Source organism: Branchiostoma belcheri, unplaced genomic scaffold (genome assembly GCF_001625305.1).
Source record: "Branchiostoma belcheri isolate BF01 breed outbred unplaced genomic scaffold, Haploidv18h27 scaffold34, whole genome shotgun sequence".
In the NCBI taxonomy this organism is placed as follows: domain Eukaryota; kingdom Metazoa; phylum Chordata; class Leptocardii; order Amphioxiformes; family Branchiostomatidae; genus Branchiostoma; species Branchiostoma belcheri.
The window spans coordinates 1,080,032-1,094,952 of NW_017803954.1; the positions used below are offsets into that span (position 1 = coordinate 1,080,032).

The 14,921-nt window shown below is 41.8% G+C and overlaps 2 protein-coding genes across 3 annotated transcripts; both read left to right on the top strand.

Annotated features, from left to right (window-relative positions):
• The first annotated feature begins 1,286 nt into the window (after positions 1–1,286).
• Positions 1,287–7,235, top strand: LOC109475627 (SET and MYND domain-containing protein 4-like). Its single transcript, XM_019776364.1, has 9 exons — positions 1,287–1,814; positions 2,826–3,606; positions 3,834–3,968; positions 4,289–4,844; positions 5,016–5,198; positions 5,484–5,572; positions 5,929–6,012; positions 6,282–6,423; positions 6,678–7,235. The coding sequence occupies exons 2-9, from the start codon at positions 2,828–2,830 to the stop codon at positions 6,849–6,851; spliced, it is 2,142 nt and encodes a 713-aa protein (XP_019631923.1). The 5' UTR covers positions 1,287–1,814; positions 2,826–2,827; the 3' UTR covers positions 6,852–7,235.
• Positions 7,236–7,643: 408 nt separating this feature from the next.
• Positions 7,644–14,901, top strand: LOC109475640 (endoplasmic reticulum-Golgi intermediate compartment protein 2-like). Of its 2 annotated transcripts, XM_019776381.1 has the most exons (14): positions 7,644–8,084; positions 8,539–8,647; positions 8,768–8,814; positions 8,993–9,063; positions 9,391–9,431; positions 9,592–9,693; positions 9,905–9,974; positions 10,324–10,411; positions 11,275–11,328; positions 12,660–12,758; positions 12,941–13,038; positions 13,189–13,351; positions 13,616–13,701; positions 14,047–14,901. In XM_019776381.1, exons 1-14 carry the CDS (start codon positions 7,979–7,981, stop codon positions 14,155–14,157), a joined length of 1,245 nt encoding a protein of 414 aa, XP_019631940.1. In that variant the 5' UTR covers positions 7,644–7,978; the 3' UTR covers positions 14,158–14,901. The 2 variants fall into 2 exon arrangements, with proteins under 2 accessions (XP_019631940.1, XP_019631941.1); XM_019776382.1 differs by lacking the exon at positions 11,275–11,328.
• Positions 14,902–14,921: the final 20 nt, after the last annotated feature.

The following is a 14,921-nucleotide window of genomic DNA, read 5'->3' on the forward strand; positions in this document are numbered from 1 at the left end:
GCCTTACCTGATTCCTAGACCTAAGAGACGTGCATATATTACCTGTACGGTGCCTTACCTGGTCCGTAGACCTAAGAGACGTGCATATATTACCTGTACGGTGCCTTAACTGGTCCCTAGACCTAAGAGACGTGCATATATTACCTGTACGGTGCCTTACTTGGTCCCTAGATGCATATATTACCTGTAGGTGCCTTACCTGGTCCCTAGATCTAAGAGAAGTGCATATATCACATGTACGGTGCCTTACCAGGTTCGTAGACCTAAGAGACGTGCGTGCATACATTTCCTGTACAGTCAATTGAAGCATGAAGAGCGGCCGAAACTAGAGCAGAGCTTCTACCCGGCTTGGACAACTTTTAATAATCTGCTCTTTCCTTGTCCCTACACCTAAGAGCCGAACCTGTACAGTGTCTTACCTTGTCCCCAGACCTAACATCCGTACATATATTACTTGTACAAGGAGGTATCGCTGGTCTTTCGAGGTATAGCTGGCTTAAAAGCCGGACAACCGACAGCACAAATCGCCGAGGTCACCTATGGGTGAAACTACAGTGTTTCCGTCGTTCAACTAAGTTAACCAATAGAATGGCACCATTCTACACCGCACTGAACCATCCTACATAGCTGACCAATGGCAGCGTGGCTCTTCACCGTGGCTGACCGCCGTAAATAACGACCTGCGATACCTCAACATAGACCAAAAGACCACCATGTTGGACTACACGACTACGAATAAGGGGGTACTTTGCTTTTTTAAACAATTGTAATCGAATGGTGCAGTGTAAAAGAAGGACTACCAGTATGTGTTAACAGTCATTATACTCAGAGGTATAATTGTAACGTTACATATATTTTGTAGAAATAGACGATCTTTCTTTCAAAAGGCAGTTCGGGATACAACCCTTTTTTGTGAATGGTAGAGTCTTAAGTAATTACGCAATCGTCGTCCCAGAGGGAGGCTCATGTTTCCCGAAACTAAATGCAAAGCAAACACCGGATCCCCATCCGCTCAGGATTTCTCACGTTAGCAAACTCGAGAAGTTATCAAAGCAAATATGGTTTTACACGTCACGATTCTGGTAAGCTTCATATCAGGGTTCGCTTTTTCTGTTGGAAAAAAAAAGATGAAAATTAATTGGTTTCCTGATAGCTCCATGATCCTCCATGGTTTTCCCAAGGAGGTTTAAAATCAATTTTTTTAACCTTCTTGGTTTTCCTAATTTCTCTCTTTTCTGGTAGGTGAATCTGTGGTATAAAAAAAACAGCAACACTGGTCTAAAATCCTAAATGATCCTTTGATGTGAAATACGTTGTTCCCTTCTGCATGCCCGAAGCGAGGGGTGGCTTCTGTCACGTCTGAACCAACAGTCGCCAGTTGTTGTTTTGTCCACTTGCGTGCAGGCATGTCAGGCACGGAGGCTTGTTTTCAGTCTTCGGCCAAAAATGGTAGGGCGAGAATATCCTCTGAGGGCAGATTAGGGTATTCCAGGACAATGAGACACATCAAATACGATGTTGTACAGCTAAAAAGATCTCACATCCTCCCAGATCTATGAGTCTTTTCTTTCATGTGTTAGATATGAACTGTTCTGCTCATTCTAAACATTGTACAACTCTGAATAGGAATCGATGAGCTCTTGTAATCGCATTGCAGAAAGCTCCATACACACCCTCTTGACAGACGACAGTTGCCGCCCAGCTTTGATTGAGCACGCATGGTGTACGAGAAACTGCGTCGGAACAGAAGCCTACATAACTGTTCTGCAGATAAAATACTGTATCCTAGTCATTCCAGAGTACACAAAAACAAGGTAGGTGTCATTCTGTTGTCACTTGGCATCCATGCATGCACTGTGAGACATTACAATATATACTGAGCAGTGCCTAGCTTGGTTTAGTCATCACATTCCCAGAGCTATCTGTGGAATTCCGCCCGTAATCTCTGACCTCGATGTCACGTGAAATCTATCACGTTGCCTTGGGTGCGAGCTAGACACGAAGTTGTGAATGATAGGAAACATAGCTTCTTTGATATTGACTGTTCAACGACTGTAGTCCCGTTTTCCCATAGCCCCAAGACAACATACTACATGTAACGTTAGATAGGTACGAAAGACACGTGTACAAGGTCGGTCATGGGGATAGCATGTCCAGACTACAGCACAGGGGACAGTCCAAATTTGTTCATGCCTGGTGTTAGCTAGACTCTCGAGCTGTGCTATTCATGTTAACTTATGGATCATCTCTTTAAACGGCAGTTACAAATCCATATGCGTAACTCCATGGTAGCCAGTCTAGTACGAGATGTAAAAATTGGATTAAATGACATTTTTCCTTTTCACCTATCGTGGATGCACTGCTTGCCCTAGTTTTTGTCAGAAGTCTCTAGGTGTTGGTTAGTTGACCGAAGAGCTCGTATTTATTGACTGTTGTTTGACGGGTCAGTGAGTGCCTGTCATGTGAGCTGGCTCCTGGGTTTACGCACGCTGTCAGGTGTAACATGATGGTCCACAGTGTTAGCTAACCACGCCCTCTTGTAGGTCTGGTCATCTTTGTGCGGGCGGCACCTTATGGAGGACAATCTTCAATCTCAGTGGTTGGTAGTACAAGTAACGTTACATGCATCAACTTTACATCGTCAAAAGCGATGACGAAAGCAGCACATGCACTTCATGGTGAGGGTGCTTTCTGGTGAACTGCCAACACAGTTATATCATTAACTCTTGTCTAGTCACTCTCACTGTAAGGAAGAGAAGTGTAGAGGATCGACCCAACGATGTACTATTTCCAAAAGCTAACCACTTTTTATATCCTTTGTGCAGAAATGGCGTACTTCCAAGCCCTCTTCGACCGGATATGTGGAGATCTCCAGCGGTCTACACAGGAAATGTCGTCAGACTTTCTGCAGCTTTCGACCAATCAGCAACGAGTCTCGTACGCCCTGAGCATCCCCAGCGTTCACGACTACATCAGGGTCAAACCCATGTTCAAGGGCAAGTCTGGCATGGAGGCAACAAAGCTTCGGGAATTCGGCAACAAGATGTTTGGTCAAAAGGACTACGAGTCGGCTTTACAGATGTACAACGAAAGCGTGCTCAGGGCACCGTTTGATCCACAAGTCAATCATTCGCACGATCACGGTGATATGAACGGGAACAGCCAGGAGCGCGCTCAGTGTGACAAACATGAGGTCACGGCGGATGATAGAAATGAATTTTCCCTTGCTTTAGCCAACAGGTCAGCTGTGCTGTTCAGTCTTGGGAAATACGATCTCAGCTTGAATGACATTGACCTTGCCCTGCGCCATGGCTACCCAGAGGAGTTGAAATACAAGTTGCACGAAAGAAAAGGACGGTGTCTTTGGAATCTTGGAAGAGATCAAGAAGCCCTCCAGAGTTTTGTAACAGCTAAGGAACACGTGACGAAGTCTCAGCTCAACAGCAAGAAGCGGAAATCGTGGAAAGCGACGGTTGATAAACAAATAGCAGAACTACAGAGATCGCCATCGTCTGAGACATCTACTGTCTCCATCACTAATATCCCTTCTGTGAGTTATGGGACAAACAACACGTTTCCTTCCCTCTCTACTGCGGTGGAAATAAGGTGAGGAGAATATTTCGTACGAGAGAAATTAAGATATTTTTTCGATTCCTTTTATTGCGTCTAGGTATGAAAGTATTGTTTTGGATAGCCGATCGTACTTCCCAAAAGTCTGAAATCTTTGCACTCAAGTTTGTTCGTTAATCATGAGGTGCCCACGAAAAAGCTATTGTATGATATGTACCAGAGATCAATATTGTTCTAAAATGCAGCTGTCGTCATACCTACAGGCAGAACGAACAGAGGGGTCGTCACGCCGTGGCCGCTCAGGACATCCATGTCGGGGACGTGTTGATCGTGGAGAGGCCGTACGGATCAGTCGTCTTACCGGAGCAGAGCGACACGCACTGCGATTACTGCTGCAGGTACTAGGTGGCGCACCTTCATCTCCAAGCAGATGCCAAGTTTTCTGACCGGTCATTTTTTCTGACAGTCATCTACTCCTAAGAAACCTTTAAGAAAAGTTAACGATTTTCAGTTCCAACATCCGCTTGAAGATGAGAGCGCCGCTTATCTCAGTTTGATAGATAAGTCGCTATCCATGCCGCACTATGCGAAGTCGCGATCAATTAGCGCCGTTGTACCCAGGTACCTGTTATCAGAGTCGGAGATGGTCATGCTTTTAACATTGAATCCATATCAATGATGCGTGGTGTAATCATGTATTGTCTTCCTACGATTATAGAAGGGTGTCGGCCTCGCTCCCCTGTCACCAGTGCAGCACGGCCAGATACTGCAGCCGGGAGTGCGGAGACCTGGCCTGGGCACAGTACCACCGTGTGGAGTGTCGGTACCTGGGACTCATCCATTCCGGTGGGGTAGGCGGGATGGGCCACTTGGCCTTAAGACTCGTCAACAAGACGGGATTCCGCTCTCTTCAAGACTTTGACAAGGTATTGGAAGAGAAAACTGCGAGAAAAGAAAAGGAGGCAGGAAAAGACGCCCAAGAGAGAAAATCTGAAAGCAATGCAGACTTACAATACGAAGATTTTCCAGGTTTGAATGCCGAGGGAGTGTATACAAACGACTATAACAGTGTTTACCACCTGGAGAACCATTCTGCAGAACGTAAGCCGAGTGACTTGTTCCGGAGGACGGTCATGGCGGTCTTCCTGCTGAGGATCTTACAGAACGGCGGGTTCTTCCAGGTCCCCGGGGAGGACGTGTCTGAAGAAGACCAGTTACTTATAGCTTCTCATCTGCTGAGACACCTGCAGATGATACCTTGTAACGCACATGAGGTAAGAAACTTCTCTGGAGGAAAATCTTAATTTCTGGCAGATTCAAACACAAAATAACCTAAAATTTTTAGAAACGGTAGTTGTTGTTGTTGGCGCCTCCATTATCAATACATTACGACGACAGCCATTGGTATTAATTTATGATGATCTCGTACCATATGACTGCTGCAGGTTTCTGAGTTCGAGTTCTACCGAGGGGATCCAGACCGGTGCCGGTACCTGGAGGTGGCGTCCGCCCTCCACTGCACCATGCTGGGGATGTTCAACCACTCCTGCGACCCTGTCATCAACAGGAACTTCTACGGGGATGTGCTGGTCGCGCGGGCCATCAAACCTGTCGGTAAAGGGGAAGAGGTGGGTACCCGGGGGGACAAGGCAGTTAGACGGAAATACCAATTGTGATGGGGGCTTGGAATACGTTTAATTGCGTGCGAAGTATTAATGTTAAATGGCCTAGTGCAGCATGAGAAATTTGTACAAACATATAGGGTTGAAAAGAAACGTTAAATTTGGTAAGCAACATAGTATCAAAATAATTGAAATAAATCTACGAGTTTTAAACGGTAATAGAACTTAACACGCTACCAGATAGCGGTATATGCCACCTAATTGCAATACATGCCTTTTTTCTGTACGTAGATAACCCTGAACTACAGCGTGCTGTATACCACTCAGTCCCGTATGGAGAGGCAGTACAAGCTTGCAGGGCAGTATTTCTTCAAATGCAGGTGATTTGTATATGCCTACCCTACTTATATTTATACAATCGCTTTTAAAGCGTTTGCCAGTTTTCATACCGAACCGTTAGCAACTGCACCGATGTTATATTGTAAATTAAAACTGCACCGATGCTTTACGCGACTATATCTTTTTTGGAAGACAGGAAAACTGTAGCGTACGGTTGATGTATCTGTACTGCAGTTCGTGCTGTCCGTTGTACTGAAATACCTTTCAGATGAATGTAATCATATTGTGTTACGTTTCAAGGTCCATAATGAAGATTCCATAATGCCAACAAGGCTGCTATGAGCTCGAGGAACATTTCTCATTCCATCCCAAACTAAAACCCGCCAACTTTCCACAGTTGCCAGCCGTGCGCGGAGAACTGGCCGCTGTTTTACGACATGGTGCAGGACCTGCAGCGGCGGAACAAGCTGCCCAAACTCAAGTACGCGGACACTTTGGGATAAACGACATTTGTTTTTTTTACATAAACCAAAACAAAACAAAACACAAGTTCATTTTGGAAAAGTCATAGAAGCTCTCTTTACATTTGTCATTCGCATACTGTCAGAAACAATACCAGATACATCGTACTATCATCAACTCTTTCGGCACTATGCGCATATGACCCTTCCATTTCATTTCCTCACATATGTACATACATGTACTATATGGCATGTGCTCTTGGTCATTACTTTTTCTCCTCTGTCACAGGTGCAGACAGTGCTTCTCTGTGCTGCCGGGATCTGAGGATAAAGACGTCAACAAAGTGAAGTGCGCTGCCTGTGGAGAGGACCAAGAACTGCAGGCATTAAGAACGGAGCTTGACACTATCGTTGATGACGTGTTTACTAAGGTAAGCAAACGATTTTCTATTTTTTGCGCATGCTCGCAATAGAATGGGCATAATGCTGATATGGTCTCGAAATTCATGTACCAAGCTTACCAAGTTGACAGTGATATTTTCTATCACCAGTCTGTTAAAAAAACACGTACTAGTCACATATGAATCACGCAACCTGGGCATTGGTCGTCTCTCTCTATTCTTACAGACCTTCTTTGTGAGTCATATTTGTAAATCCGGAATAATGTAATCTCATATACCTGTAGGTGGGGGTTGTTGTGACGGGAGAGGTGGAGTCCTCACTTCCGGTTCTGGAGCGCTGTCTGGAGCGGATGGAGAAGATCGTGGCAAGGCCTTATGGGTATTACGACAGCTGCCAAGAAGCCATCAAACAATGTTATGGAATAGTCGGAAACTGTAACGAGAGGACAACGCCATGATTAGTGATTCCAAAAAATGGTTTCTCTCAATGGAATAGACGTAAAATATTTAGAAATGAATAGCTGTTGACTATAGAGCAGCAGAAGAAGTGTCTACAGACTCATCATGGACTTTCGAAAGTATTGAAGGAGAGTTTTTCTATTATTGAAGAAAGTTGCAACGAAAACAATGGAACGAATTCGAAAGGTTTTCTAGTGTGCAATTTGCCTTAATCATAGCCAATATGTATCGAGTAAGAAGTACACAACAAACAAGCAAATTATGAGGCTTGTGTATTGTTACTCTATCTTGCATTTTTTGTGTAAAAACGTTCGTTATTATGTCTTAGCTATTGTTATAGAATAATTTATTTCATAAACCACAATAAACCATAATCGATCAAAGACCTAGTAGATGTAATGTCTTCGAGTTCATGATCAGAGTTCAGACATAATTCATCTTTCTTTAGGTGCTTCACGTTTTTTTTAGTGTTTGTAACTTGTTAATAGATTTGTTTTCCTGTGTAAGCATCAACTCTGAAAGCATCGTGTTTTTATACTTCCTTGTCAAGCTACAAAGGCGCGTAATACGCAGTGAAAAGTAATCTTTCACCCTGGCTGAGGTCCAGAACAGTTTGAGAGCCGATGGTAATTTTACTGACGAGGGTACGCATTACAAGGGAACACGTTGTATGTTTGCTGTAAATATGATGACATACAAGGATAACGTTAAACGTGACATTCGGTTGACCTGTTGGAGTGGGTTCCTCAAACTTTGACAATACAACAGCGCACTCTGGCGATCTTCTCGAGCACTGCAGCAAAAATACCACAATGCAACGGGGCAAACACTGCCATCTTGGGTGCCATCAAGCGTGGAGAGTCGGAAAGGCCAAAATAGTTTCGGACCTCAAGTAGGTACTTCAGGAAAAACACCCAACCCCAGAAGTTACCATATCACATTCCTGCCATGGTCAGGCCCTGACAGACAGTTTTTCAGTCACTAAAGTTGAGAAATAGCCCGTTAGTGTACCCGGAAGTGATCGCACATCTACCAGCTGGTGTGTAGTAGTCGGAGTTGTGAGCCACGTTGCACACAAAACAGCTGCCAGGTTACAGAGTTTACCTGCTGAACTCACGGCCCCAAGATGAGGCGGCTGAACAGGAAACAGACGCTGAAGGTTGTGAAGGAGATGGACGCCTTCCCCAAGATCCCGGAGAGCTACGTGCAGACCAGCACTAGTGGGGCCACAGGTCAGTGGTGAAGGGGGAGGGGGGCTTGGGGTGAAGAAAGGAGGAGGAGGGGAAACTTGTTCAGCCACTCGTGTAGAACAACGTCATGACGGCCATGTTGTCTTACACTTACAGTTGTTTTACTGTAAATAACCTACTTCGACTCAGTCTTGTGATTTTGGAAAATCATATGGGGAAGGGGACAAGATAAAATTAATTATCACAAAAAATGCATATTTTAATTCATCAAGCCAAGGACATTCTGTAAAACGTCCTTGATCAAACTTTTTAATTTGAATGTATTATTGAATAAATGAATTCCCAATTAGGCTGTTCAAAAAAAATCCTAGTGGGGTTGGGGTGGAAGCCCAACCCCCACACACCTGTCCAGCAATTTGCAAATGTATGCTAATGTTACATGTATGCACAGTGACATGTTTTGTTATGGATAATGAGGTTTGAATTCCTCCCCCAGTGTCCATCCTGAGTTTCGTGTTAATCGCAATCCTGGTGATTTCTGAACTGATCTACTACAGCGAGACCAACATGAAGTATGAGTACAACGTGGACACAGAGCTGGAAAGGTCAGAAACAACGTTCTATAGAGACTTTTCATTCACATCAAAGCAATTATGATGATAAAAGAATACCCAGCAGCCATATTAAGTGAATTACAGCACAGTTTTCTTTTTTGCCCTTTACAGCAAACTGAAGATCAACCTAGATGTCACAGTAGCCATGAAATGTGAATGTAAGTATGCAGCATTCCTGCTCTTATGTGTTTTTCGAATAGAAAGAATAGAAAATAGCAGCAAGTTTATAGATAGCTGCTGGACCATGTTACATACATGCAAGGACACAAAACATCCTTGGTACATGTACATACTGCATAATTTCTTTAGTATAATTAATTCTGTTATCCCATGCAGCTTTAGGAGCTGATGTTCTGGACCTGACAGGAAACAGTATCAGTACTCAGGGATCCATTAAGGAGGACAGTGTGAGTACATTTTATAATTTGAAGTGCTGTGGTGCTAATGTAAAATGTCTCTCTGGACTTACCATTGAAAACAAGAAACATAAGCTAGCTAAATCAAATGCAGGTCAAAAGAAAACATTGCTTCTTGCAGTTTCTTCACATTCATTGCTTGTAAAATAAAGACAGAAAAACTTCAAAAACGTCTCTTGTGTTAAAGCATACAGTGGCATTGTTTTATTCATGTCATAGAGCAATATCTTTTATACAGTGTAATATGGGCAATTGCATTGTGTGTATTGTTCTTGCCAAGATGTTTCAGACTGATTTAAATTCTCTGTCCACTCACAGGTGTTTTTTGACATGACACCACAGCAGAAGCGATGGCAAAGGTGAGAAAAGTTTTTATCAATTCCTGTGAAGTCCAAAATTCCCCTTTTTCACAACCAATCTAGGAATAAGTCTATCCAGAATACCACAGAAATACATACTGACAGACTCGACCACTTAGGAATGTACAGCTTGCTTACCTCGCTTGCTTTGTTGTTTCAGGATGGTGCAAACAGTGAAAAGCAGTCTGGATAAGGAAAAGGCTCTTCAGCACCTGCTGTTTAAAACAGGTTTCAGCAGTAAACCTACAGCTGCACCTGTCAGGTGAGATGATGTAGGGGGCACCTGCAAAAACAGAACTGTCATATGGTATACAGAATTGTTACAGGGCAATTTCTTCTTACCATTTACAAATTTTGCTATCTGTTATATTATGTTCACTGACAGAATGTAAAACTATGATTACATAAAAATGCATTTCATCATTTGAATCATATCCAAATGTTACTGTTAACAAAACATTGTTGTTTTCCAGTTCAGGACACCAGAGAAACAAGCCAGAAGCTAATGCCTGTAGGTTCCATGGAACAATAGAAGTCAACAAGGTTAGCTTTGATATTTGTGTTTTTTCCAACTACATGTATCTCTCTGTACACAGGCAGTTATTTGAGTCTGTCGTCTCCATTTAGAAATACTACATAGAGCTTTTCATGCAAATTGAAACTACATGTACATTGTTATGTACATTGTACACCTTAAGATATCAGTAAGAAATCAAATACAGAAATGGCTTGTTAGTTACCAGCCAGTAATTGGCGCTCACCCATTCCTGTAGAACATCTGCATTGCCCCCCTCCCACTTTATCAACTGACTACCCATAAGTTGGGAACTACAGTATACAGTCACTAGTATGTTACACAGTTAGTTACACCTGTCCTCTTCCCCCTGTACAGGTGGCAGGGAACTTCCACATCACAGCGGGTCGGTCCATTCCACATCCACGGGGGCACGCTCATCTGTCTGCCGGCATCAACACTAAAGGTCAGCACAGAATCACATTTACTGGGCCAATCACCGGGATTGAAGTTTATATCCCTCCATGAGAGAAAAAACTAGGTGTTTCTGCCCATGTGATGTTGTTGAAACATTTTGAAACTTGTAAAAATTCTTCCAAATGGCTGACAAACAGAGACTATGTTGATTTCACTTGTCAACACTATGAGCAGTTATATTCAAAGCTCATGTGAGTGGAGTAAATACTGTGTGCTGAGCTGTCATTCAGGGTTTGTACAATGAATTGCATTATTGAAAAGAGCACTAACACATGTACTGTGGAATACCTTAAGTTCATGATGGGGAGAAACATGTCAGTCATGGCATGGACACTTATCTGAAAAACACTGATGGAACATGAAGATTATCAGATTTTTGTGCTTATGTCATGATAAATCTTTATCTTTTTAAGAACATTGTCTCCTGCCACATTTTGCAGCAATGTGTATATGTCTTTTCATCTGCTTTATTGAGACCAACCACTGTCTGTAACTGAAGAATGCATGGTTCATACACAGCAATGTTATAAAAAGCACTGAGTACTTTGCAGCTTGAGATGCTGCATCACTAATGCTTGGAAGCATGTCAATATGATATGAAGTTTCTACAGTTTTCTGGGAAGGCTTTTTAAATGCACTTTTTTGTCATTCTGTTATTGAGTTTTTTTAATGTTCATATTGGTACTGCATACAATGTAGCTAGTATGTTACCATGCACTACAAATAGGGCTAATAGGTATTGAGTGTGATTTGATTGTATATGCAGACAATATGATATAAATGTAGGACAAATGTGTTTTTCTCTCTATGCATGGTCCACCCACCAACCCTCCAAAACGTTACTACATGTAGTCTACAAGTCTCCGTCTGGAAATATGCTGGTAGTCATTACATCAGAGGAGCAACGTAAGTCAGCTGTCCACCCCTATCTGCACTCAGTGGTAGAAGCCACTACCATGCGGTTCTGTGGTGTTTGGGACTGAGTCATTCTAATCTGGGGATGTTGGATTTATTTTTCTGGTGGTAGGATAGATAACTAAAGGGATAGTCATTTCTTGGGTTAGACTTCCAGCATTCACTGTGTTTTATGTATGGGTAGAAGGAATTTCTATTTTTAATCAAAGTGCAGGCTCTTAGTCAAAATGATCATACACTAAACAGACAGGATTAGAGCTAGCCACATCACAAGCTTCCCTGCTTAATTCTTACCTGTAGTCACATCTCTATTTTCATTTTTTTACTATTGTTTTGTGGAACCTTGCGGAACTGTCATTTTGAAAATTTCTCATATTATGGATCATGTCCTAACCATAGTATCCTTTGACAAATTTATTTAAAAATCTTTGAGTCAGATGCATTGTTTAAAATTGTACAGTAACTTTGGATTCAAGTGATGCTGGTACTACATGTGTATTTGCAAACTTACTCTACAGTGTATTAGTGTGGTATTAATAATGGAGATCTATATGTAGAATATATTTTGTAGAGGGAAGTAGTAAATTTAATTAAAAGTTATGACATTTCGTTTTGTTAGAAACACTGTGCATTACCTCTACAGTGTTTAGCCTATTTTTCTACTGTAAACATTCAAGTCTAACCCCTCCCCTCCTAGTCCATCCTAGTTCATCCATTTGCTAAAGCCTTAATATATTTGTATTCTTTCATCTTAGTCTTAGGGTGGAATCATTGTTTCTTACTGGGCTGAAGAATTAAGTTTGCTAGTCTGATTTACAACATATTAAAACAACATGTTGATGGGAGCTTTTCTCATTAATAACAACCTCTTTGACAGTTTGATACATTGTATTTCACTTCTACTTGTTCCAAACTTCCCTGTACTGTATCACCAATGCATGTAGGTGTGGCTCATGTGTCTACTTGCTGTTACTCATTGCACAATTGAATCAGTTAACTTTCAGTAACACTCCATGATTGACTGAACATTTTCTCCACTTAACAATTTTAAAATGCACAAATACTCTTTCAGCATTGCTTCTTTGGTTTGGTTACTTTTCTAAGTCTCATTTTCATACTAATCATAGTAACTACAGTTATGTCTCAGCCGAACTCTAATTTGCTCACCAAAATATGCAGCTCGTATACATACTATTACTTTTTGCACATAATTGATAAAAGATCACTCACAGTCACATATACGCAGGAAGTACTGATTCTTCAGCAGAAAAGATAAGTTTTTGTTCTAGTGCTCTAACATACTTGACTTTTTTCCTGTCCAGACTACAACTTTTCCCATCGTATTGACCACCTGTCGTTTGGCGACCCTGTTCGTGGAATCATCAATCCTTTAGATGGGGAGGAAAAGGTCACTCAAAGCAGTAAGTCAGACACCCCTTTCAAAATAATGGTATAAGCCAAGTCTAAGTTTTCCAGTGATTGTACTCAAACTGTCATAAATTACCTAACTTTGAAATCAGTGATGAGTTGATATCCCTTCAAAGTCACCTTAAGTTATTCTCAGACAACTACAGTGCAGACATGTGTATGTTTCCCTGTCCAGCCATGCAGATGTTCCAGTACTTTATCCAGATTGTTCCCACCAGAGTGAACACCAGACAGGCACAGGCTGACACCGGACAGTTTGCTGTTACAGAGAGGGTAGGTCCACAGAATTTTCACCTGTAAATAGTGTACATAGCCTCTGTTTGTTTTCTCTGTCATGAACAGTGGAAAATTAGCTCTTTAGTGAGCTAAACTTACTTAAGATCAGTTTCATGTTAATGAAGTATTCCTCTGTCCTGTTCCCAGGAAAGAGTGATTGACCATGGATCCGGGAGCCATGGTGTTGCAGGGATCTTCTTCAAGTACGACCTGACCTCCATCATGGTGAAGGTCACAGAGGAGAGACAGCCCTTCAGTCAGCTGCTCATCAGGCTCTGCGGCATTGTGGGAGGAATCTTCGCCACATCAGGTAATGGGGTAACACTACATCAAGTAATAGGGTAACACCATATCAAAGAAGTGTGATGTATTTGATATCTGACATGATGCTGTTCAAGATCTTTTTTCAGCACCACCAGTGACTGCTGGGCACAATAGCCTGAAACCCTCATTCATGTGATGATGTACATGCACATTTAGCCTGGCCGAAAATAAACTACAGAACTTGAAAACACTTGTAGACACTGTATCATTATCCTTAACCTACCACGACATCTTGTCAATCCTCTTCCAGGCATGCTGCATGGTTTCATTGGTTTCCTGGTGGATACGTGGATGGCGAGGGTCAGGGGAAGGGAAGAGCAGTTCTCCAACCACATGGTGAGTATATATAGAGGTGGCAGATAATTGACTTTGTGTTTTTCGACATAGATCATGGAATGGTATGTCTCATGTAGTAAATTAGCAGTCCCATATTTCCGCAAGACATTATTGTTGGAAATTTTTGCCTCAGCATCAGTGTACAAGCATGTCTAACTAACCCTTGGAAGACAGGGAAAAATAAACGCTAAAGTGGAAAGTGAGTTAGTGAGTGAGCGACTGAGATCAAAATTTGGCAGCCTTTCTTGCATATTGTTTGTTTCACTGTTTATCATATACCTTTGTACATTGCATATGACTTGCTGAAATCATATATATATTCCTGTTTGTATGCATTTTTTGCAGCCCACACCAGCCCAGCTACCTCCTCAGGACATCCCCCTACAACAGCTGGACAGGGAGTTTCCAGAGCAGGAGAGCCCTCTAGCAGTTAACCTGATAAGTACAGACAGATGACAGCAGCATATAATGTACAGCCCAGGAAGATTATTTTCCGCATTTGTACCAGCAGTCAGGTTGGATATGTTTTATTCTTTTACTGCAGTCAACAACATCTTTGTGACCCATGTATTAACATAGCAAAAAGTCAATACACATTGATATTGGCTTGGTGCTCTTGAGTTTTTCAGATCTCGATCATACAAGTTATTGGATTCCATGTTTTTAAACAAATATGGCTCAGTGGCTAGAAGTATGGCCATCTTCAACAGCATCACTCTGAAGAAAGTTTTGAGACAATACATGTAGGTTGACAGTCACATTTCATGATACTGCTTAATATGCAAAACATTTTGGTGCATGGGAATCATTTTCATTCATAAATCCTGTCTTTAGGAAACATTGTTCATAAGTTTTCCTTGTCTTTATTTGTACATACATACTTGCATACATACCACATGAAATACTTTGTGGCTTACCAAAAAGGCATCGTTTTTAGTGAATAATAAACCTGTTTACTTGAACTGTTACATGTGACAGAGACTACATGACTATTAGAAAGGTTTCACCATCATAGGTTTAGATTCAGTAGTTTTCTTCCATGGCAAACTTCAGTACATTGTACAGCATCATATACATGTGTATTAATCTCACTGTAAATGATTTACGTTGTAGCATATTCTTGTAGAGAAAAAGGTTGGCACTACTGGATATATATATATATCTTACAATGAATAAATTATGAATTCTGCTTTGTGGAAAGTATTATTGTTCTTATTCAA

Bases quoted from the DNA above. Each gene is read 5' to 3' on its own strand.
- LOC109475627 (XM_019776364.1), top strand. From the start codon at position 2,828: ATGGCGTACTTCCAAGCCCTCTTCGACCGGATATGTGGAGATCTCCAG. The intron at 5,199-5,483 runs GTGGGTACCCGG...TTCTGTACGTAG, and splicing joins CTGTCGGTAAAGGGGAAGAG to ATAACCCTGAACTACAGCGT. The intron at 6,424-6,677 runs GTAAGCAAACGA...ATATACCTGTAG, and splicing joins TTGATGACGTGTTTACTAAG to GTGGGGGTTGTTGTGACGGG.
- LOC109475640 (XM_019776381.1), top strand. From the start codon at position 7,979: ATGAGGCGGCTGAACAGGAAACAGACGCTGAAGGTTGTGAAGGAGATG. The intron at 8,815-8,992 runs GTAAGTATGCAG...TATCCCATGCAG, and splicing joins AGTAGCCATGAAATGTGAAT to CTTTAGGAGCTGATGTTCTG. The intron at 9,432-9,591 runs GTGAGAAAAGTT...TTGTTGTTTCAG, and splicing joins CAGCAGAAGCGATGGCAAAG to GATGGTGCAAACAGTGAAAA.